Source organism: Mus caroli, chromosome 2, assembly GCF_900094665.2.
Source record: "Mus caroli chromosome 2, CAROLI_EIJ_v1.1, whole genome shotgun sequence".
NCBI lineage: Eukaryota > Metazoa > Chordata > Mammalia > Rodentia > Muridae > Mus > Mus caroli.
The window spans coordinates 62,825,927-62,849,978 of NC_034571.1; the positions used below are offsets into that span (position 1 = coordinate 62,825,927).

The following is a 24,052-nucleotide window of genomic DNA, read 5'->3' on the forward strand; positions in this document are numbered from 1 at the left end:
AAGTGTGGGCCTGGCTGCCAAGCAGCTGTGCATTTGAAAGAACGGGAATGAGTATCAAAGCTGGCTGTGATGAAGTCTGGCCTTGAAACTCCCTATGTCCAGAATGGGTGCTCATGGTTTTTGACTGGCTATCAATGAAAAAAGATTTCTACAGTGGAGGAGTCTCAAAAGATGGAAGGATGCTTGTAACACAAAGGACGATTCACGGGTTGCAGAACTGACTAGGTAGCAGAGCACTTACCAAACACGCAAGAGGCCCTGAATTCATCCCGAAAACCATGGAAAATGAAATGTGCAATTTAGTTTCATTTAACCATCTGAACTAAGATTTTTCTTTTCTATAAGCCCCTTTCAATTTCAGAATAATTATAGTAAGAAGATAATATAACTACTATTTAAACCTACAAGATCGTAATGGGTGGTTTTTGAAAGCAACGAGTAGCTTAGTTTTTCCTTGGTTTCTTCTTACACAATGCCTAACAAGCAAAAATACGTACTAAACTAATTCTTCAAACCTCAACAAAATATAACAGAAACCATTTAATTAAGTAGAAATGTTCAATTCTTTCTAGGAAGTTAAGATCAAAGTCCTAACGATGAGTGAGGTAAAAATGGAGGAGATAGAAACTCATATGCTCAGCGTAGGCACGTACAGGACAGGCAGAAATGCTCTGGGCTTCGAAGAGAACACACAGGAAGGAAGAAATGTGCAGCTTACTCAAGAAGGTTTTGACTGATCACAGAATTCCTAACTAGAAAGGAAGCTAACGTGCATCAAGTAGCATGGCCTTCTGTCCTGAAGAGAGCTTTCATCTCAGACATTACAACCTAACCAAATTTCTCCATCATACACTGCCACTCCTATGGTAATCTGTCTTCTCCTAAAATATAAACATTTCTTCAAGATAATTGCAAGTATTTAACCAAGCACAAAGTATCTGAACCTTCACAGTGTGTGCTATCAAAATGAATGCTTTAAGTAAGGAGAAGTCGAGTCTACTAAACTCCTAACTTGAGGGGAAGATAGCTAAGGAACTTCAAAGCTACTTTGTAGATTTTCTCCATTGAGACAGACGAGGACAGGTTGGCCAAGAACCAAGCTTTTCTGCCAGAACATCCCAGATCAGTCCAGATTGTGATGTTGCAATCCCAGAGACTGAGCTTATCCAAGCAAAGGAGCTTTTGGCTGGAATCGAAGATGATGTAACTAGAGAGGAAGACTGATACAGGTTCCCCAAATTCACTCATCTGTGTAATTTTTAAACATTAGAAGGTTATACTACAGGACTCCATGAGAGTCCGAGCCTTTGGAAACATAGGAGTACATTACTGATCGCCTCCAGGCATCAGATAAGCTTCAGGTATGCAACACATCTTCACTTTGTCTCTAGAAATGAGGAACCAACAGAGCTTCTAGGGATGTGCATATTCCTCCATGGGAGGAAGGATCAGTCACATAATAAGACAGGGATAGGGACAAAGATGTTAAAAGAAGGGTTTTTCAGTGGAACCCAGATATCTCTTGCTGCTTGCCATTCGTCAACTCAGGTGACTCTCAGACGACTACTTCTGTCTTCTCCAAGTCAATAAGGATGCCCTCCAGTGAGGCTCTGGTCACCATTGGCAGAGTAAGGCAGAGGTTGGGGCATCCTAAGCAGGAGGCTTCTCGGAGAGGCTAAGAAGGGGGCTGAGATGAACAGTTGATACCATAACATTTCATTCTTAAAGGATAAATTCAGAGTGCTCCGGAATAATTTAATTTCTTTCTCTACTTTATAATAAACATTTTTATTTCAAGAGGGGGGCTTTAGGCTTGCCTTGTTTAGATAAGAATTACATAGGGGCACGTGGCATGAATTCTTTTAGAGCAACAATAGAAATATCAATTTGCTCACAAGTATGTACAGTTTCATGAACAATTTCTAAATTAAATTTAACTTTTAAAAGAGATAACTATTTTTAAATATAGAGTGAATTATTTTAGTGGATTGGAAACTCATTAACTACCCAACGGTCTTTTCATGAGCTCCTTGATTCTGTCCACCTGAGGATTTTAAGACTTGGCTCAGCAGAAATGCAAGCTATAAAATTCAATGATTCCTGGCTAATCTGTCAAATTAAATTAGCAAAAATTATAAAATGATTACTGGGAACGAACAATGCTGGTAAGGATACAGTCTATTAGACCTTCCTTCCCTGCCGCCAGGGGTATAAACTGATACCACTCGACAGAATCGTTTGGCAACATGTTTCCAAAATATTTAATCAGGTTATATCCCCTGACCCCATTCCACATCAATGAATTTTTATGTGAAATAAATTAGAAAACTGACAGTTTTCTATATAAAGCCAGTTTTTAGAATACTGTTTATGATGGTAAAATTCTGGAACCAAATTAGACTCCAGTGATGAGAAGGCTAATAAATTGCAGTAAAATAACAGAAAGATATACTCATATACAACTATTAGAATTTTGTTTATAGAAACAATTTCTAATAGAACTTGGAAATGGTTATGGCATAATCCTAAGTATAAAAAGTAGAGCACAGAATTGCTTATGCACTATAATTGGAATAATTTTAAAAGATACCTAATGTAAAAGGAAAAGCAGAAAATACATAGAAATGTTGATCGCATTTATTCCTGAGAAATGGCCCAAGGGGTAGTCATGTTCTTTATAGCTTTGTATGCTTTGCAAATTTCCTCTGTGGAACAAGTATAGCTTTTATAAAGGGGGTGGTACTGTTCAAGAAGGATATCCCAAATTGCCTTAAAATTACTCACCGTCTGTGTGAGTAATGAGGACTTTAAAATAAATGGTAATTGAGCTAAGGTTTAAAGACATAAACCTTCTCGTCAGCTGAGAAAACATTTCTGTTTTTGAAAACCTTAGAATCTCAAGGACTTAACTCATCCCATCCGAATGTGTATGTCCATCTCCTCTGCCAACTGCTAAGGGTTCTCTGCTCTTGGCAGCCGCCACACTGCCACTTCGCAGTTGAGCACACACTTCAGTACTCCCTGAATTGAATAGGGTGATGGCAACTGTCTGCTTAGTGCAGACGACTGTGAACCAATAAAGTTGCACAGGCCTTATGCTTACTGTTCCTTGGGCTTTATGCACAATGGATGTCGCGTGGATAATGTATGTCTTAGCGCATACACACCCATTTGTTTTGAGACAGTCTCTTACTGAACCTATAGCTAGATAAGTGGTTCTCAACCTTACTAATGGTACAACCCTTTAATACATTTCATCATGTTGTAGTGACCATAAAATTATTTGCATCACTAATTCATAGCTGTGATTTTGCTACTGTTATGAACTGTCATGTAAACATCTGTTTTCCAGTGGTTTAAAGTGAACCAAATGAATGGAGACCCAAAGGTTGAGAAACACAGAGCTGCATGATTTGGGTAAAATGGGTGCCCAGCGATCTCCAGTGCTGGCATCATGGCTACAGGCTGTCATCCCTGGCTCTTACACAGGCTCTGGAGATCCAAACTCAGGTTCTCACACTAGAACATCAATCATTTCACCAGTGGGTCCATCTCTCCAACTCCTAATTCATAGTCAATAGAAAGTATTTAAGGGATTCCACGTATTGGGAGTAGCGGTCGGCTCGGAGGATACCTCTGAACAATAATACAGAACTGGTCTTCGGCTAAGTGGAAATAAAGTCCAGTGAGAGGTATATTTAGAATAAAAGACAATAAAGTTCCAAAGGATACACTAGAGCTATAGACAGCAGGCTCCTATTCCATCCTGTATGCAAAGTGGTTTCCCTGCTAAAAATCTCATCTATGTTGTAGGGTTTACACTTGTGAGTTACACTGAGCTTTTGTTTTTGAAAATTTGCAATATCTATCTCTACATTCTTAGTACCATGCACAGAGATCTCCTTTCTCCAGATGATATAAAAATCTGATTTTTAAAATTTTTCCTATGAATGATAACTGTTGTAATTGCCCGTGTGATGTGTAAACATGAGAGTTCTTCTCAAGGCACACGCAGCTCACTTGCTGGGTGTCAGGTCTCGTCTCCTGTATTAACTGTGGCCCTTTCTCTGTCAACAGCACTTCTTCCTGTCTAAGCCCAGGGCTCTTCCCTCAGAGCTCATCACAGGAAACAAAATAGACAAGAAACTGGTTCAGGCCCCAAAGAGCTAGCCTGATGCTATACATCAATGAAGATAAGCCCTTGGCTTCCGAGGAAGTTCAATCTAAGAAAATGCTATGTAAGAACATGTTTTTTTCACTCCTGAAAAGAAATACTATAGGCCAAGATCTGTGTTGCTATCCAAGATTCTTCGTGGAAGTGACCATGAGATGAACACTTCTTGAATTTGGTTTCAAGAAAACTTCTGCCTCCATACAATGTTTTAATTTTACAAGTTTTTCATATTGGGAGAGGAGAACCAGGAAATTCTAGTTTCCTGGCTGCTTATGAGCCCAGGCTTGTTGCTTCAACGTGACTGTAACTGCCCGTTTCCTGAATCAGTTTGCTTTTCCTTCTGGAGAGATGTTTCATGTGCCTGTGAGCTTCATCCTGCACCACCTAGTCTATAATCTGCATGGGCCGTTGCCTCACATCTTCCTTAGAGAAAGGCACGGTAGACACAAGTCAGTCATTTCCCACATATGCATCAACGCTAACTCAACTTCAACTCCTGGCTAATTCTAGGCTATGTTGTGGCAGTCTCCTTCCAAGTCCTTATCCACACACCTCCTTCAACAAATATGGCTAAACTTCTTAGTTAAAAGCATGTCTCACAGCCAGTTTAAAATGCTGCAATTTGAATAGTTTTCTTCCAATGTTTACACCTTCATTTGTAGCATATTTCTAAAATGCACATGGCATGAAAGAGCCATGATTTTATACTGAATTTTTGTCTCTAAGTCTACCTGCATCTTTTAGAGAAGGCTTCGAAACTGATGCGGGTGGGATGTTTCCAACCCTGACAATTCAATGATGAAAATCAAAGACAGCAGCCAGGCTCCAGACGGAAAGGCAAGAGGTTCGCAAGGACATATCACTATTAAAGGTATCACCAGAAATCAGAGACAAGAAAGCAAGCACTAAGTGAAAGGCCAACAGAGATTGCTGCTGGGCAACTCCAGACAATGGAGACTTGTGGGGATTCCTTGTTTAAATGCATGATTTTTATTGAGGAGCTGTTGTTAACCTCTCTTCAGGTCTCCTGGTCTGAATCAGTGTCTACCTCCTCTCCTGGTATATGTTCCATGGATCATGTCAACAACTGAGCAGCACAAATTCATAAACAAAGCAGGACTGATTTTAACATTCACAGCAATTTCCATTTTTTTCCTTGGCCATAGGATCAGCACCCGTCACATGACATAGGGTGTCTTTTGGGTGGTATGGTGGTAGGGATGAGCATGTATCTATGGGAGAGTTAGCTCTTCAGAGACTACCTTCAAAAGCAACCTATACTCAAGAGAAATACTCCACTGTTGTATACTCAACACAGACGGGAAATGCTGTAGCCCACCCAGTTTCTGTTTCTAGCCAGGTCATGCACAGCTCAAGAGGGGGGTGGGGGGGTTGCGGTTAGGATGGAGCCTGGGGATTCCTGTATTAAACAAAAGCTGTACCTAAAGGGTGCTCTGAACGAACTGTGAATTTTTGAGGGTGTCTAGCGCTTTAGTCTAAGATTTCAAGTTCAGTCATCCTTCTGTGGTTAAGAGCTATTATTTTTGACTGGCTGTCCTCACTGAGTCCGTCCCCACTCACCTTCCGATGACCAGAAACCCCGCTATGATGACATAAGAAAGTTCAAACCCCACTGCTGCTCAGAAACCTGCTGTGTGTTTTCCTTGAGTATTTAACTTGTTTTCTTTACTTCTTAGAAAATACTTCCAGCCCAGCATTTGACATATGCTTAAGTACTAAAACAAAATGTTTGTGGAACAAATGGAATTAATTCATCTGAGTTCTATTTATTAGTCATTGTTAGAAGAGAGAGAGAGAGCCGAACTACTCACCAATAACTAATGAAAGCAAGTCTAATCCAGAAAGTGATGACTTCTAATTTTTTAATTGAAAATAAATAAAGCAATCCACAATAACAGAAGCAATTAACTGTGCATATATGGAAAGAAAAACACCCCCCCCCATGCAGCTAAACCTCTTTTCCGGTTTGATTAAACTCTGTCGAAGCTGCTTTAAATCCTCAAACAGACTTGCAGTACATTCTCTCTGCAGATGCCCCTTGCAGAACTGAGCAGGCATGGATGGGAACAATACTGTAGGGTTAAGCTGGCACCCTAGCATGGGCATCTCCCACCACTGGCGGAGACCCAGGCCTCCACTCACACCACCATGGTCCCTTTCCAGGCCCTCCCCTGGCTGCTGACCTCATCTGCTGTGCGTCCAGCTTGTTCTCTCCCTAAACACTCTGATTTCCTTGCTGTTTCAGACCCCAAGCTTCCAGCAGCATTAGTATGGATGTGTTAAGGTAAGAAGATTTTAATTTCCATTCTTTATTTGTTGTCAGGGAACGGCAGATTATGCAGTAAAGCAATCCCTGAGTGAGGATGTCTTCATATAAAAGACTCTCCACATTCACAATTTTTTTTTTCAAAATAATAATAGATGTGGGCACCACTAGGAGGATGTAGGTCACGGAGAGCAACCATTCAAGACAGAGACAGAACAGAGCAGTGCTTTATAAAGATAATGACCATTCCCTTCCAGGGAGATGCTCTTTGAAAGTCCTTGGTCATCAGTGTTCTATGTAAAAATGTTTTTCATATGGCGTCTCTCTTCTGAGTTATGCAAGGATGTATAAATAAAAGCTGCTGACTTTTGAAGGAGGGGGGAGAGGGAGGTCTTTGCAGTATTGTTGAGTACATCAAGGGTATTGACAGTTTAACCGCAGATATAACTTCCCTTTAAGGCATCCTTAGACTTAATGGACCTTTGTGTAGTTTCAACACTAATAATACAGTAGTAGAGAAGAGGACAGAAAAATTAATTACCACACAGTATGCAACTGGAAGTCCAAGGCCACTATGACAAGTCTGGTGTCCTTAAGCACGGTGATATACTGAATACCACAGTGCCATTCCAGCTTAAGGGGAGCAACTGAGTGCCCGCTTGGCTTGTCCTTAAAGTCATTTTGATGTGACCAGCTGCTTATAACAATTACTAACACCAAAGAGGGCAACTACTGATGCTTCTCCAAGACAGAGGAAATCAAAGACCAGTGGTGCCAATAACAAGGAGACCAAGGCTTTCCAGCTCATCACATCCAGCGATAGCTGGTAAAACCAGTGAGAATTTATCAGGAAGGTGAGTCAGGGTGGACTGGTCAATCCCACGTGCAAAGAAGTGCACGCTGGTCAGTTATCAGAAGACAAGGAGAGTGGAAAGAGACAAGGGAGCTACATGCCACAGGGCATTGGGCAACAACCAACTCCCATCGTAAAGCCCCACCAGGTGACAATCCAAAGGAGGCTACTGTCAAAACAAAGCAGCTGTTTTACAGTCTCCTTTCAAGTTATTATGATGACAGAAAAGATCATTTATTCCTTCTGGTAAATATGCAAAACAAGTTCACCAAAGAATCACCCTGACTACAGGGGAAAGAAAAAAAAAAAAAAAGAAAGAAAAAAGAAAAGAAAGGCCGTCTGCACCAAGGCATCATGTTTTAACTATCTCTTGATCCCTCCTCTTCTGAGAGGCTAAGAGCCAAAACACCTCAATCTGAGCTTCTCCATCACGAGCCGAAAACTGCACACCTGTCATCGTTTGATGAGTTCAACTCAAGACACAGGTGCAGTAAAAAAAAAAAAAAATGCTGTATAAAATTATCTGCAGTCTGTGCACATACACATCTCTGCAGCCTAAGTGAATTTTGCGATCAGACCCGGGGTCCGTTCCTGAGATATCTCATGATGTATCTAGACACTTACATATAGATATATGTGTGAATATGTCAAAATATTTTTTAAAAATCTGAAATCCAAACTGCTTCTGCTCGGAAGCATTTCAGATAAGGAGCATCCAATGCATAATCTGTAGAGTAAACTGTGACCGACAAAAAGAAATTCTAAATAAAAAAGAGGTTTTTATCACTTTGAAATTAGTCTAGCAAATATAATGTAGTCAGTCCCCAAACTGTGCTGTCTGCACACTGAGAATTTCTTCTCCCTTTTGATCTGCAGGGCACAGCTGGAAGTCTTACAGCAGAGCACCTGACATCCACTCCCTAAAGCAGGCTCCCCAAGGGGCCTCCATATCCACCCACTCCATCTTCAGGTGGCTCCTCGGGGATGTGTACATAAAAGTAGCCGGCTTTTGATGGGCAAGGAAACGGTCCTGCTTTCAAACCCTTCATACCACAGCAGAGACCTTAGCTGACTCCCCCTGGCCACACTGACGCTCGGTGCACTCTGACACTATGCTCAGTTGTACTACCTGCATATCCACCATACATTCCTTTGACTAGTTATTTGGTGGGTCTCGTGTTTATGTCTCTACATTATTAAACAGAAGTATAAAACATTTGTTAAAGGCCAAGTTTTATGTCTCATAACATTGCCCATGGCAACTACAGTTGCCCCCAGATAGTGACTCTATAGCTACAGAGCTGCTTGCAAGGAGGGAACACAGGCATTTTATGACCCCTTATTCCCTGAGCAAGTAGCCAGCAACACAGGCAAGGTGCACAGAGGGTGGCTTTAGAGCTTGCCTGTACATGCACACTTGTAACATGGTATGACAAAGGATCAGTATGGCAGATAACTGCGATCTAGACCTCTGACCCTTACTGTCCTCTTCTGGACTGTCTCTGACCTCCTCAGCTGAAGGAGTGAAGCTCCCTAGCCTAGAACTCCTCAGACGGCCCTACCCAAGTCTCCACAGAAGAGCCAACCTGGGTGTAACTGTCTCAGAGGACAGTGCTCAGAACGCTAAAGGTGGAGGGAAGATCCTACAGGACCCTTCACAAGCAGGACAAACAAAAGTTAAAAGTTTCATTTTTACCCCTCCAAGTACAGACTGAAAACGAATAAATGTGGGATTATTAAGTATGTTTTAGTCCCAATGTTTACAGCTCCCCGTTCTCTTTCCGATTTTTACTCAGGGGGAAATGAGAGACGAGAGAAATAGACCACTCTCACAAACAAACAGTTTTTCTTGGCTTACTTGGCTAAATCCTACAAGGGAAGAACAGCCCTTCCCTGCTACGGAGCCGTGTTAGGCTAATGCAGTCAGAGGCCAGTCTGGCTTGGATCTCAACTGTGATTTACAGTGTGGTCGTTTAAAGTGGTACAGCCCATGCTGTGGTAATAAACATTCATTTCAAGCCTTTTAGGGGACTAATATTTCATCTGAACACTCTCCGAGAAAGACGTTTTCTTTCAGAGGAGGGAGCGAAGCCCTGTAATGGAATCATAAAGAGAGAGAGGCAAGGAGGCTGAGAACCCCAGCTGCCCTCTCTCCAGGCTGACCTTCTATCTGTCCCTCTGTGAGGAGCTCGAAGACGAAAGCCAGCACCCAGCAAAACAGAGTCTGGCTCCTGAGTCTCCAGTAAACACACAATCACACACAATCACACACACAGGTCCTCTGTCCTGAACACTTGGAGTTGCCTCCAAGGTCCCGATGCCGGATGTTCTGACGCACCAAGGGTCACCAAGGAGGAACCGTGTGAGAGACTCTTCTGTCAAAGAAAAAAGTCTACTTTTTCACTCAGGGCAGGTGCCTTCATGAACTTTTTTAGAAAAGAGACATTTTTTTGCGCAAAGAAAATCAAGGCATAGGATTTTGAAAAGGGCAAGTGTTTTGTGACCAGATAAGCCAGACAGTATCTCTGCTATACAAAGTTCTTGATACTTACATCAAAATTCCAATTGTCCGTTTGAAGTTCAGTTTATTTTCCTACTTGGCTCACTGGGGAGTCACTGATTGCCAAGAGCCAGAGTTGTTTAATCTTCTTAAACATCAACAACAACAACAACAACAACAACAGTAAAAGGTTTGATGGAGTTCTGAAACTATGACCATGGATTTCTACAGTGCTAGCTGCTGAACTCTTGAGAGATAAGGTCTGCTTACTCTATGTATCTGATAAAAAAATTACTGATAAAAAATCTATCAAAAGACAGATTTTTATTTTGTCACGGTTCCTTAACACCATCACATTTCCTGCCTCCTTCTCAGTTTGCATGTCATCATCAATTTTGAGGACCCTGGATCAAGAAACTTGGACTCCTAGGTCACCTCTAGACCCTGGCACTGTCCAGGGAGTGGGTACGTGAGCTCTGCTGAAAAACACTCTGTCAACAGCCGTGCCATCCAGTACCTGGCTCTTGCTTTGTCCTTTCTGCTTGCTTTCCTATGGACGCTCGGCCTTCTGCCGTTACATATCTGCTTCCCTATGGATGCTCGGCCTTCTGCCGTTACATATCTGCTTTGTTTTCCAGCTTTCCTACCACCTGACCACCAGCCACAGGCATCCAGACATGACCCCAAGTGCAGACTCTGCTGCCATCCTTGCCCCATCTCTGGAATCCGATGGGTGATTTCTTGAGTAAAGTTACCAAGTGATTAGATCCATGGCTTCCTTTACCCCACAACCCCCTCAGTAGAATCCCACTGACTTAAGTCGACTCTATCAACTTTGCTGGTCATCTCAGTGTCCCGATGCAACAAGCTGCCGTCAAGATAGGGCTCTTCATCTTTTACAAATGCAACAACCGGCAATATCCTGCTGACAATACTCACCCAGTATCATTTTAACTATTAGGCCTTAGCCCAGACATTCTTTGAAGTGTCCAATGATGCCCAACAGAAAACAATGTGAAATAAGTTCATTAGAAGACAGGCTCTGTATGTAGGACAGAGGCTGAAAATGAACACTCCTCCACACTAAGCATTTCCTCCCCAGCTTCCTCCCAGCAGCAACTGGAATCCATTCCTAATGTCTCAGTGTTACCAATGAAGAACAGAAAGTTGACTTTCTAAGCTTATCAAATGGCCTGACAACTGTTTTACCTGGTCTCTTTCAAAAATTTTAATTATTTCCCATTTACAACAGAATAAGATTCAAACACAATAGCACAGGGTTTTTAACAGACTTTGCCAATGTGTCTGTGTGTGTTTGGAGGGGGATGGTGGCTTTAGCTCCCATTTTCAGCTATGCTAAGTAAATTTTAAAGGAGTATCCTCCAGGATCACATAACACCAACTGAAATTCCCATTCAGATAAGTAACTGGAGTGTGACTCCAGTCAAATCTATTAACTCTTTAAGTTTGGAGTTTTGAGGTTTTGGTTCACTTGCTTTTCCAGTTGTAATTGAGAATAACTTTAATATTTATTCTACACCATTAGAAGTACAGAGAAGAAGGCAGGCATTCGGAACACTGTCTTACATGCAATTAGGTAGCAGACAATTCCATCCCTACCAGTGATCATTTCATCCCTGACTGAAAACGTGGGATCCCTTGACTGTACATAGAACCCTGTGTCTATGGTCATGGTCTTCCTTGAGAAATAATCTGCCATTTGGAGTAAAGAGGTTCTTTGTAATGATGAAAGATTTAATACACTCTACAGATATACCACTAAATAACTGGGTGCTAGATTCTAAAGGAGAAAACTGCATGGGCTTGAACCTCTGCCTTGGAGCTGCTATTGGGAAACAGACTTCCACAAATTACCATGTATCTTCTTACCCTTTAAGGACATGAGATAGGTGATGGCACGTTCCCTACCATTGTTTCTAGTACATGTGGTGATGGCAATTCCTCTTCAATTGCTTCTGGTACATTATAAAGACATACAATATTAAAAATCATACACATGTCCACTTTCTTTGTAGCGGGTGACATGCTATAAAAAGTTGGGTACCCTCAACTGTTTTATAATAATAACACAAAAGTCAGGAAATTTCACTGCCTATCTTAAAGTGAGTTGTCAGGCTCAATGTGAGGTGTGTGTGTGTGTGTGTACCTCAAATAGAAAGAAAAGTTATATACCTTTAACTGAAGAGAAACATATTATTTCTCTACCACCAGAGTTACAGACACCTAAAAATATTCAGGGCTGAAGCTCAAAAGCCCATGTGTGTCACCCAATGCAGAAGATGGTTTGGAGAATTTTAGATTGAAGTTACTCTGGAGAGCTTATTTGAACCACAAGGGTCCTTGACAGTATAGACTTCCTCATTGTGGTCCGAAGAGGGTGTAACAAGCCCAGAGAGGCACCCAGCTGCTGCCATAGGACTGGATAACACAAGAAACATCTACAAGTTGGGGACGATGGGAAAGAAAATATCCCCACAGATCTCCCTATACACAGTGAGCTTCTAGCCCACACATCTGGGAGAGAACCAGGCTATGCTGTCTTAGGTTACAAGGCTTGCAATAACCTGTAATGGCAGCAATGGCAGATGAGAACTGAGACCACCCAAAGAAGTTCACTGGTCAGCTGAGACTTCCCACACACCACCAGTTAACTGTATGAATTTCACCAAGATGGACAAAGTATTCTAGGGAATAGAGGATTGCAAAATGAAGTGGAAATTATACTCCAAGAAGTCTGCTTCCGCTGGGAAAGAAAAGTTAATACACAGAAGACCCCCAAATGAGATATGCTTGTTACAATTCCAAGACCCGATATCTGAAGGAGAAATCTTACCCAGCATTATCTCCGGGGATATGGTAGCTGAGAACAGAAATAACTTTGCAAACAGTCTCTAGAATTATTCAGCTCCAATCAAGGGGACAGATCCTAAGAGTCAACCGCTCCTGGTAAAACTGGGGGGAATTTTTAGATTGTTAAAGAGCAGAAGGTTACCTTAGCAGCAGCTAGAAGGGTAGAATATAAAACAGGAGAAGGGAGAGACTGCAAGAGCAGCAGAAAAGAGAAAAAATATGTATGAAGGCATTTGTTGAAATTTCAGGATATTGTCAGTCAAAGTATCAGGTGATTAACACTGACTTAAATGCCACCCAAACTTCTGAAGGTGTCTCCTACTTTTAAGATGTGGTTTTGCATGCAAGGACATCAAAAGGCTTGTAAGAATAGAGCAAGAGTTCATGGAAGACGTGTGACTCTCAGGATGTGACCTACCCCAGTTCAGCATGAGAGACCACCTGCCAATCATGTGGTCGGACTGACAGTGGGATCATGATAAAGCAGGGCATCCCCTGCTTCATGCATCACTGTGATATTAGGGCTCTGTTCCTGGCACCAACTGCTCATGCAATATGGCACAGTGCGTTCCACTTTTCTGAGGTGAGATGAGAGGTCCCCTGAGAAGACGGAGGAAACTATAAACGTGCATGAAGGATTCTACTTTTTAGCTACTTAAAGGTCAAATAAGAAGTACAGTGCATAGCTTCAGTGTTTTTTCAATGAGAAAAGAGGGGATGAAGACTATGGTTCTGTTAGGTGTCTTAGTGAAGAATTCTATTGCTGTGAAGAGATACCATGATTATGGCAATTCTTATAATTTGTTGGGGCTAGCTTACAGATTCAGAAGTTTAAACTGTTAGCATTGTGGTGGGAAGCATGGCAGAACACAGGCAGATATGGCGCTGGAGAAGGAGCTGAGAGTTCTACATCTAGATCAGTAGGAAGCAGGAAGAGAGAGAGAGAGAGGCCCTGGGGCTTGGCTTCAGCTTCTGAAACCACAAAGCCCACCCCCATCCCCCAGTGACACACTTCCTCCAATAAGGCCCCACTTATTCCAACAAGGCCACATGTCCTAATACTTTCAAATCGTGACATTCCTTGTGAGCCTGTGGGGACAATTTCATCTGAAGAAATGAGAGCGCCCCACTGGAGAGCACACTATCACAGAGAAGTCTGGAGAAGGAAGCATATTATGCTGCTTCTATAAAGAGTAAGCATTGCGACTAGAGGTAGAAGAGGCACTAGATACCGGTGGAAACACTAGAGGGGAAATCCAAACGGGGTATCCACATTGGACGAAGGACGCTCAAGCATGCACACACTCAGGGTGGCTTCTCTGCTATCTCCCCACAGAAAAGGTCATCAGACTCTACAGCACAGACTCCAGACTTATTTTAGATGCAAATATTTAAAAGAACAAAGGATAGAAATTATACACATGTACCAACCTGGCTGGAGATTTTTTATGGCTAATATCTAGTTACTGTGTTTTGGGCTGTGATATAAAATACCAAAATCCAGCTTGTAAGGGACAGACAGCATCACATGGTTCCTGTCCCAGGAACACAGCCTCCAAGAGTGTTGTTGGCTGCTATGGGCATAAGGCTTGTTTGTGTAATAATGTACATGATTTCAAGTTCCTCCTTTGAGGACTGTCCTTCTGCTAAGTTTAATGACTCCATGATAATCAATGACAGCATGAGTCCTGGAGTCGAGGATGTGGCTAATGCCTCAGCAAAATGGTAAATGCTGAGACCTTCAGGACAATCTATAAGGCTGTGGGAAAAAGTTCTGAAAACTGAAGTTCAAAAATATATAACTTCTCAACTATGTAAAATATAAAAATGCTATATGATTTATATAAATAGCTTCACAGATCTAAAGAACAGGGACAGCTGAATTATGAGCCAGCTTGTCAGAAAGATACTAAGGAAAAAGATGAAGAGATTTAGGGAGTGGCGATCACAGGGCAAGATTCCACCCAGCTAAGTTTTTTCATTTGTGCTTACAAAGGCAGGCGGATCCCTGAGTTCAAGGTCAACCTGGGACAAAAGGAATTTAGGTCTGGGCAACAAAATGGTAGCAATGCTAATTTCAGGGTGGGTTCCCACTCACTTAGCTTACAGTCTGTGCTTAACAAAGGCAGACATATCTCTGAATTCTTTTGCAATGTTTTTTAAAAAATGTGCGTGCTGTCATCTTCTAAGAATCAAGGTGTTAAGGTCTTGGGATGCTGACTTATGGAATAATCAAAAGAGAACCTAGGGTAATAACTGAATTAATATGTAAATAAAAGACTGGGCTTCTGACCTACAACAGATGAGCTATCCAGAGAGTTTTTAGAATAGCCAGAGAAAGCTGCCTCAATACACAAAGGGAGAGCAGTCTGGAAACCCATGATTTAACTTCAAGTCCTCTGTTTGCCAGTCTCAAACATCCCTCCCTCAGAATCCCTCTCCAAGCCAAGAGGCTTGCCTTGCCAACTAAAAACAAAGAACTGTCCATATAAGCAATCCTGTGAGTCACGATATAAAAATCCAGTAAATGGGTCTGTTCTTAAGAATCAATTTTTCTGTGTGTGAAATGGGGAGCTATATAAAATACTAAGAACTCAGTCAATTGCCCATCTCTTTCAACTATCGAACCCTGCATGGCAGCTCCTAATACCCTAGGGTGCTCCAAGAAAACCAGGGCAGGACTGGTTGATTATAACATGTCATTTAGAAATTACCCCGCCCCCACCCAAAGCAAAACAACAGGATGAGCCCCAATCTCTGTGTTCAGCTTCTGGTGAGCAAATCATGAGTAGGGCATCATCCATTTCTGCAGTTTGTCAGTGCAGGCTCTTTAGTTAGATCCTGCTGCAGGACTCAGCCACACAATGATGTCTGCTGCTGCAGGGATGTTAGCATTCGCAGATAACCCATGAGCCACAACCAGCTCTTCGAGGGCCCCATGTGCTCTGACTCTGACTCGGTTATATAAGGTAAAACTTCAGTGCAAATGTGATTGTTTTTTCCTCAAGCATCAACCACTGTTGCACAGTATAAGCAATATGTAATATATAATGTATGTACAGTGCTTGAATGTGTAAATGTTTGTGTGTGTGTGTGTGTGTGTGTGTGTGTGTGTACATGTATGTGGAGGCCAGCTGTCAACCTTCCATATTGTTCCTCGGGAGTTTGGGTTTGTTTTTGTAATTGTTTTTGTTTGTTTGTTGTTGAGACAGGGTTTCTCACTGGTCCCTAGGGATTGCCAACTAGACTAGGATGACTGGCCAGTGAGCTCCAGGGATCTTACCATCTTCATTTTCCTAGAGCTGAGATTACACATACAATACCACATCAAGGAATTTATGTGTGTGCTAGGGATAAAACTCAGGTCCTCTTGATTACACAGCATGGGTTCTCCAAAACCTGAGAATTCTTCAAGTGACAAATAACGGCTGCCACCACTGTGTCAGGGATTGAGCCCAAGGGCCTGGATGGCAGGCAAGTGCACTACAGCTCTGTAACATATATTTTTAAGTACTGTAGGTCTTGACTCATTCAATTAAAACATAAATAAATTATCAAAAAGGAGTGTGCAGATATAAATTCATCAATATAAAATGAATACAAGACATGTTACAAAACAAACTAGCCAGTATATGCTGTTTAACAAAAAAATAAAATGATAGTGAAATGGTATTTTTAAAAAGTAAACCCTGTATATACATGCATTTTGGAGAATATTTTGCTTTTATTATGAGGTGATAATAGTATGAGTGATCTTCTTTTTCCTCTTTTCATGGGACTGCAGAGTAAGGCCGAGTCCTCCTGCACACTAGGCAAGTGCCCTACAACTGAGCTACACTGCAGCCACTTGCTTCTTCTGTTGCCTTTTGCTTTAACTGTCTTAAGCTGACTGTACATGGCTTGAAAATAAACAAATAGTAATAGCTTTTTAAAACTCTATACATTCTTTTTTATTATTTATTAGGTATTTTCTTCATTTACATTTCCAATGCTATCCCAAAAGTCTCCCAGACCCTCCCCACCACCTCCCCTACCAACCCACTCCCACTTCTTGGCCCTGGTGTTCCCCTGGACTGAGGCATATAAAGTTTGCAAGACCAAGGAGCCTCTCTTCCCAATGATGGCCGACTAGGCCATCTTCTGATACATATGCAGCTAGAGACACGAGCTCCGGGGGTACTGGTTAGTTCATATTGTTGTTCCACCTATAAGGCTGCAGACCCCTTTAGCTCCTTGGGTACTTTCTCTAGCTCCTCCATTGGGGGCCCTGTGATCCATCCAATAGCTGACTGTGAGCATCCACTTCTGTGTTTGCTAGGCCCCGGCATAGCCTCACAAGAGACAGCTATATCAGGGTCCTTTCAGCAAAATCTTTATACATTCTTTATTGCCAATAATATTTACATTCAGTGTCTTCTGGCTTAAATAAATATTTTTTAAGTTGGAGTCTTATAATTAGTCAATTTCAATTTTCTATTTTGCTCCCTTTACCTTGCAAATCTTTCTTAACATAAAGCACCCTTCATTTATCATGTTTCCTAGCAGGTGCAATTTGTATACACAGAATACAACACCCTATACTACCTTGCATCCTATATATCTACATGTCTCTCTGTATCACATCACTAGGACACTAGATTAGCATAAGACCAGATGCTTGCCAGCCTAAGCAAAGTAGCATTGGGACTACAGGAAGTCCACCTAAGAGATCTTTCTTTTTCATCCATTGGTAAAAGTGTAGATCGAGAGGAAAAATGAAATCAGGCAAGTGATGAGACACGCTTTTGAAATTATCTAACACCACAAACACTGGCTGACAATTCAATCATCACCTTTAACATCCCCAAGACAAATATTTTTAGGCATTTCTGTCACAACATTAATGATGAGTTTATCAGGAAACATTGTTAAAAGCATATTCACACAGAGTGTTAATGAGAAGAGTGAAGTATTAGCAGTCCTGAATATATTCATTTCTAAATGCATTCAGGACAGAACCAAATAAAGCAAGACTGGGTCAAGTGGAGAAGGACAAAGACTCATGTGTCTAGGACAGTGAGGAACATGACTGTTTCTGCTTGAAGGCTTTGCAGTGCAAGACACTCGACTCCATGACTTTGAACCTTGAATTCTTAGCTGTGAGATGTCAGTACCAGTAGTGATGTTTCAATAATATATGATGATTAACAAGACAAAGCACATAGCATGTTTATCATAGTGTCTGGCACATACTGGGCACTTCGCCATTCAGAAGGACACCACCAATGATAAACAAACACACAACAATTCCTCCAATTCCCAAAGAAAAGAAAATATCTGGACAAGAACACCCAGGGTTAAGTAACACGGCAAATATATTTCAGACTAGAGGACTGCACTTCTAATAATTTGTCACCTGCAAAATAATACATTATCACTTCATTGAGAGGCAAAAGTAGTCTTGTCGGAAATAATATAGGACTGCAAGTCACTTTCGGAGGCCAGCAGCCTGGCACAGCCCCCAGATGCCTCCTACCTATTTCTCAGCTCAAAATGGAGCTACTGAAAGTGTAAACACTGGTTACTATGGGAACAAGCAAACCAAAGATAACAGCCAGACAAAAAGCCCCCACCTACACCTAACTGCTCATAGCTTTTTAAATCTGTCTTCTGTTGCACTTCTCATTTTCTATGTTGTTTTGCAGAATCAGATCTCTCTGCCTATGAGGAGGCTGCTCAGAGCGAAGGGACCTTTGTCTCTTCCCCAAAATCTTACATAAACAAAGCAGCAAATAAGTAGTTTGTTGAAGAGAGGAGGGGAGGGTGCAAAAAAGAGCTTTGCATAACAGAGCTCAAGGCCCATGGTATTTAACCCCTGGGTGGGCAATTAATCAAGGCTCTTGGCCACTTGACTGGAGAATTATGCAATTAACCCTATTTCACCAGCTGGAAAACTAACTAATTCCTCCTGAACAATGATGAGAATAGAATTCTGGTGTACTCATGCTAACACTGCGGCCAGCACTTCCTAACAGATTAGCGTGCTTTCTGGAATTGTAATTTTCTAAGTGTATTCCCTACAGTGTGCCTTTTAGTTGGAAGATTAAAACAGTAATTCAATAAAGGTAGTGATTTGTTGTACTTCAGAGTTTCTGTTAAGGTAGAATTCTACTCCAGAGACAGTCTTCCCCTACTAACAGGGCTAGTGTATTCATCTGGGGCCTTGGCAGGGCCATCTGGATCTGAGGATACTGCTACCTCAGAACAAGCTAAACTCATTATGAGCCAACAAATGGGACACACTGAGTCAGAGGATCTACATACATCAAGTGCCGTGGTCGACTTCTGCAAACTTTAAAATGCAATCTATACAGCTGAGCAGGGCTGTCAAAGCATGAACACAAAGGAATTGACATATTAACACAACTGATAAACAACGTTTTTCCAAATAAGTGACTTGATTCTAAAATCTGAATGTTTTACGTACATGAGTGTTTGCCAGCATGTGTACGGTACCCACAGAGTCCAGAAGAGGGTACCAGATCCCCTAGGACTGGAGTTATAAAGGGTTCTGAGCAACCATGTTAGTGATGGAAATTGAATCCAGGTCCTCTAGAAGACCACCTGGTGCTCTTAACCGATGAACCATCTTTGTAGTCCCTGTGACTACTTTTGAAAAAGATTTATATAATTCTCTCTGTGCAGGGCCATGGAGATATGTCTGTAGAGATAAAGACATGCCATCAATTCCTCTGGAGCTAGAGTTTCAGGTGATTGTGAGCTGACCAATGTGTATGCTGGGAACCAAATTGGGGTTCTATGCCAGACCAGCAAAAAGTTCTCAATTACAGAGTCACGTCTTTAACCCCATACTTTTATTGGATTAAAAGTACATGAATGGTTAAAATATCTGTATAATTTTTTGACTTGATCCAAAAATGTTGTAAGTATGTCTTGACATTATGTGAAACAGAAGGTGCCGTCATAGGTGGGGTCATCCTGCTGAAGTGCATCCACGGACATTCTGATCTTGAGCCTTACTCTATGATGTATATTTTATATTACATATAACCTAAATAGATACAGTATGGAGAAGAAAATACTGGTGAAGTGCATAAAGGAAAAAATCCACATCTTACCCATGTCCAGCACTTGACACAGAGACCAAAGGCTTAAACGTGATTTCTCAATCTTATACATAATCTATCAGTTTTAAAAGATAGTTAATCCTTTTCAGTGAAAAAATTAGACTTTTGCCTCCTTGGTCATGACTACTTGTTGTTATGACTACCTTGCTATGACCACCTTGCAACCATGTCTTTGTTTCAGGAGGTTGCTATGACTAACTTGTTATGTTCTAATCCTAGAACCCAGCCTTTTTTGCCTGCCAAATCCCCCATTTGGAAACTCCCTACCCCCGAGCTACAGAAACCTTGTCTTCCTCATTTCCAAGGCTGACCTCATGAACCTAGCCTTTAGGGGAGGCAGTGTTCATGAGTAAAACAGCTTGCTTTAATTAATTATTTGCTTTAATTAAATGTTTGCTTTAATTAATTTGGCCATAATGATGTGGGTTGGTGTTCTTTCTCCTTGCATCTTTGAGATTAGCAGCATCTAAATACCTACTTGACGTATATGTACATTGACATCTAATGGACATCACAGGCCTAACATGCCCAAAACAAAGCTCTTGATTCTACCCCAACCTGAAACTCTGACTTTCTTGTCTACCTCAGGAAATAATGATTAGAGCTCCATTAATATTTTCTGTCAAACCCTAGAGTAGTCTTTAAGTATTTTCTCCAAAATTGGTCACACTGCCTCTATCAGTCACAACCTTGGTCTGAATAAAAGATTCCCAGGTCAATGGCACAGAATAGTTCTTCAATAAGATAACAGAAGAACACGTCTTCAAATTAAGCAAATACATGTAGGTCTTAGTTAGGATTTCTATTGTTGTGAAGGGAGATCATGACCATGGCAACTCTTATAAAGGAAATTATAAAGCCCCATTTCACTGGGGCTGTACTACCTTCCAGGGGTTTAGCCCAATATCATGATGGAAAGCATGCCAACAGACAGGCAGACACGGCGCTGCGCTGGAGAGGCAGCAAAGAATTCTACATCTGTATCAGCAGGTGACAGAATAGAGAGTGACACTGAGCCTAGCTTGAGTTTCTGAAATTTCAAAACCTACCCCTAGGTTGACACACTTCCAACCAGACCACATCTGCTCCAGCAAGGCCACACTTCCTGATAGTGCCACTTCCCATGAGCCTATGGGGGCCATTCATTCACAGCACCCTAATACCCATATAGATAGAAGCACACACAATACAACATAGACCGGGCTAGAAAATAAACTCTGAACAGCACATTGCTGTAAAAACGTTGAATATATTTCCATAACATGGCTGCAGTGATTGTTTTAAAGTTTAATTCAGTTCACATCACTCTTCTGCTCACAGACTTTCTCACTCTCTAACAGTGAAGGCAAAATCTTTTCCAGAAGCTACACAGGCCCCCACACTAAGTCTGACCTCATACCCTGCCCACCTCTCTGCCCACACGGGTTCCCTGCAGCTTATATAACTAACTGCTCATCAGTGCTTCCTCCACAGACTCCTTGCCTGTGCTACTCACTCTGCCTCAAGCTTGATCCTTAACTTCCACTAGGACATCTATATTCCAATAAGACCTTATTTAGAGAGGTGTTCTAGGGATTTCAGAGCTCTGGAATGATCCTAAAAGTTCTATTTCCTCATGTACATAGCCTATTTCATAACCCTCTCCCCTTGGTATGAAGACGACTAATAAATAGGGTGAGCTATTCCTAAAAGCCTGAGTCTACAGGTCTAAAGAATTCAGTTGGCCAACAGCCCAGGTAAGCTTAGCAGAAGACCAGAACCTCAGTAGGCAGAGTACCTTAATTTCAGTCTTATAAGATATTGGAGAATGCAGCAAAGCCAGCCCTGCACTTCTAACATGATGAAACAATACGGGAGTGTTGTTTCATGTCACCACTTGGGGTACATTTTACACATCATTAAGTCTGATATACCTGTCTTTGAGTTACCATTACTGTGATGAAATACCATGACGAAAGCAACTTGTAGAGAAAAATCACTGTTCCTCATCAAAGGAAGTCAGGACAGCAACTCAAACAGGACAGGAACCTGAAAGCAGGAGCTGATGTAGAGGCCATAGAGGATGCTGCTTATTGGCTTGCTCCCCATGTCTTGGTCACCCTGCTTTCTTATAGAACCCAGGGCCACCAGCCCAGGGATGGCACCACCTGTAATGGGCTGGGCACAGCCCTCCCTAGTCACTAATTAAGAAAATGCCCTATAGGCTTGTCTACAACCTAATGTTATGGAGGTATTTTCTTAATTAAAGTTCTCATCTCTCAAATGATATTAGCTAATGTCAAGTTGACATAAAACTATCCAGTACAATACCGTCAATAATATGTACCAACATTCCCTTCCTTTCTTTTCATTTGATGGAGGTTTTTCTTTCAGAGAATTAGATATACAATGAACCAAACTTGAATATTTAAATCTCTACTCTGGTTCAAAAGGCAAAAGTATGAAATGGCCTACTTCATTCTTTGGCTAATATTGTACTAATTGTACATATTCCTCAAAGCTACTGCATTGTAATATTTTCTGTCTTTGGTTTCTACATCCACTCTAACTTAAATGTCACCAAGTACTCCTGTGACGTGCCCTAGAAGGTGTAAACACGCCGCAGAGTCTGCACACCTGTAAGAAGGAAGGGTATTCAGAGCAATGGACTCTCTTCCTATGGATTCTGATAACTCCATGAGTGGGAAACCAACCTTGGCCTTGCTGGAGATCCACTTTGCCCAGTCACAGCTGTGAATATGCTCATTAACCACAAAAGCTTTGTGTGTAATCCTGTCAAGAGAACCCATGACTCCCCTTTATACCTTCAGAAATTCAATAGCATCCTGACTGACCTACTGGCAAAGTAGGCTGGCTGCAATTAAGTTTACCCAATTTCCCTTCCTCTGGAGGTACTATATCCTTAACAAAGAACATCTGCAAGGACAGACCTTTAAGTTGAAAAAGGTCTTAAAATAGAAACAGCTTTCATTCAGGAGGCTGGGGACTGTCAGGCGCCATATTTGTATCCATTTCCTAGAAGATTGAAAGTGCTTTCAAAATATATCTGTCATTTCTCCACAGTGGCTGATCAAACCTGCCACTGAAAAATGTTCCGAACAGGCAACTTGTAGTACAAGCATGGTTTATTTCTGTCAGAAACTGACTGCCGGAGTGTGAAAGAGACTCATTAAAAATCTCTTACTGTGATCTTACATTGTTAAAAAGGAAAAAGAAAAAAAAACGATTAAAAAAAGCAAGGAGAGAAAAAAATGTAATGAAGTGTATATAGAGCCTACAGATGCTTTCAAATGGTGTTTCTCTTATTAATCGTTTTGCAAGCAATGAAAGGAGTATAATTAGTTCCAGGAATGTGGCATACATTGTTGTTTGGGAAAATCAAGTTAAGTTAACAATTTCATCTTATCCTAATATTATGAAAAGTTAAAGGAGGAGGTCAGAATTTTGTAGAGGGAAAAAAGGATGCAAAATAATTTTATTTACCTTAATCTTAAAACAAGGTTGACTGCACAAGGACCTTCTCTGTAGTCTTCATTAGCGTTTGGTTGGCCCTTTGAAAAGAAAAAAACAAACAATGTTGTAAGCTTTATTGGGAAAAGGATAAATACAGTCTCAATATCTCTTGATTCCTACAGCCCTTTCTGGAAACTTCAAGATTAGTGCTTATCCCAGAAGGTCTTTTTTGGTTTCCCAAGACCTTTTTTTGAGGCTCAGAAAGATGCTTAATTAACGTCATACTGTGGGTGTGAATGCTCCCTATAGACAGCCTCAGTCATAGGGTGGATTCTGTGCTCAATACTGCTGCATCTTGTCCAAATTAAGGCCATCCATCTAAAGTGGCACTTTGTTGGTCCAGAGAGCAGAGCCAACATGCACTGGACCTTGGAGATGCACAAAGGTAAGGAACCTTGCCAGGGATGGTTGTGACACTTGTAATTCCAGCATTAAAGGCTATGGAAGCAGAATTGCAAATTTAAGTGCAGCTTAAGCCACATACCAAGAACTTGTCTCAAAAAGGCAAGAGCTAGGGGTGGGGCTCAGGGGCAGACTACTTGCCCATCATGCATAAAGCGTTAGGTTCTATCCCCAGACTGTATGTGATGGGGAGGTGGTGGGATGGGATGACTTAGGTACATTAAACATAAGCATCAAGGATGAAGACAGATTAATCAACGTTCTTTCTCCCTACACATCTCACCTATCATTCTGATACAGACCATCCATCATGGATGCCTCTATG

At 41.5% G+C, this 24,052-nt stretch overlaps 1 protein-coding gene across 2 annotated transcripts in view; it reads right to left on the reverse strand.

The window, feature by feature from the left end:
* Stk39 (serine/threonine kinase 39) overlaps positions 1 to 24,052 on the reverse strand; it is a 260,743-nt gene that overhangs the window by 70,429 nt on the left and 166,262 nt on the right. For both annotated transcript variants that reach the window (XM_029470615.1, XM_021156379.2), the window contains exon 14: positions 23,296 to 23,363. In XM_029470615.1, the coding sequence (XP_029326475.1) occupies positions 23,296 to 23,363 (68 nt within the window). The remainder of the gene's footprint in view (positions 1 to 23,295; positions 23,364 to 24,052) is intronic.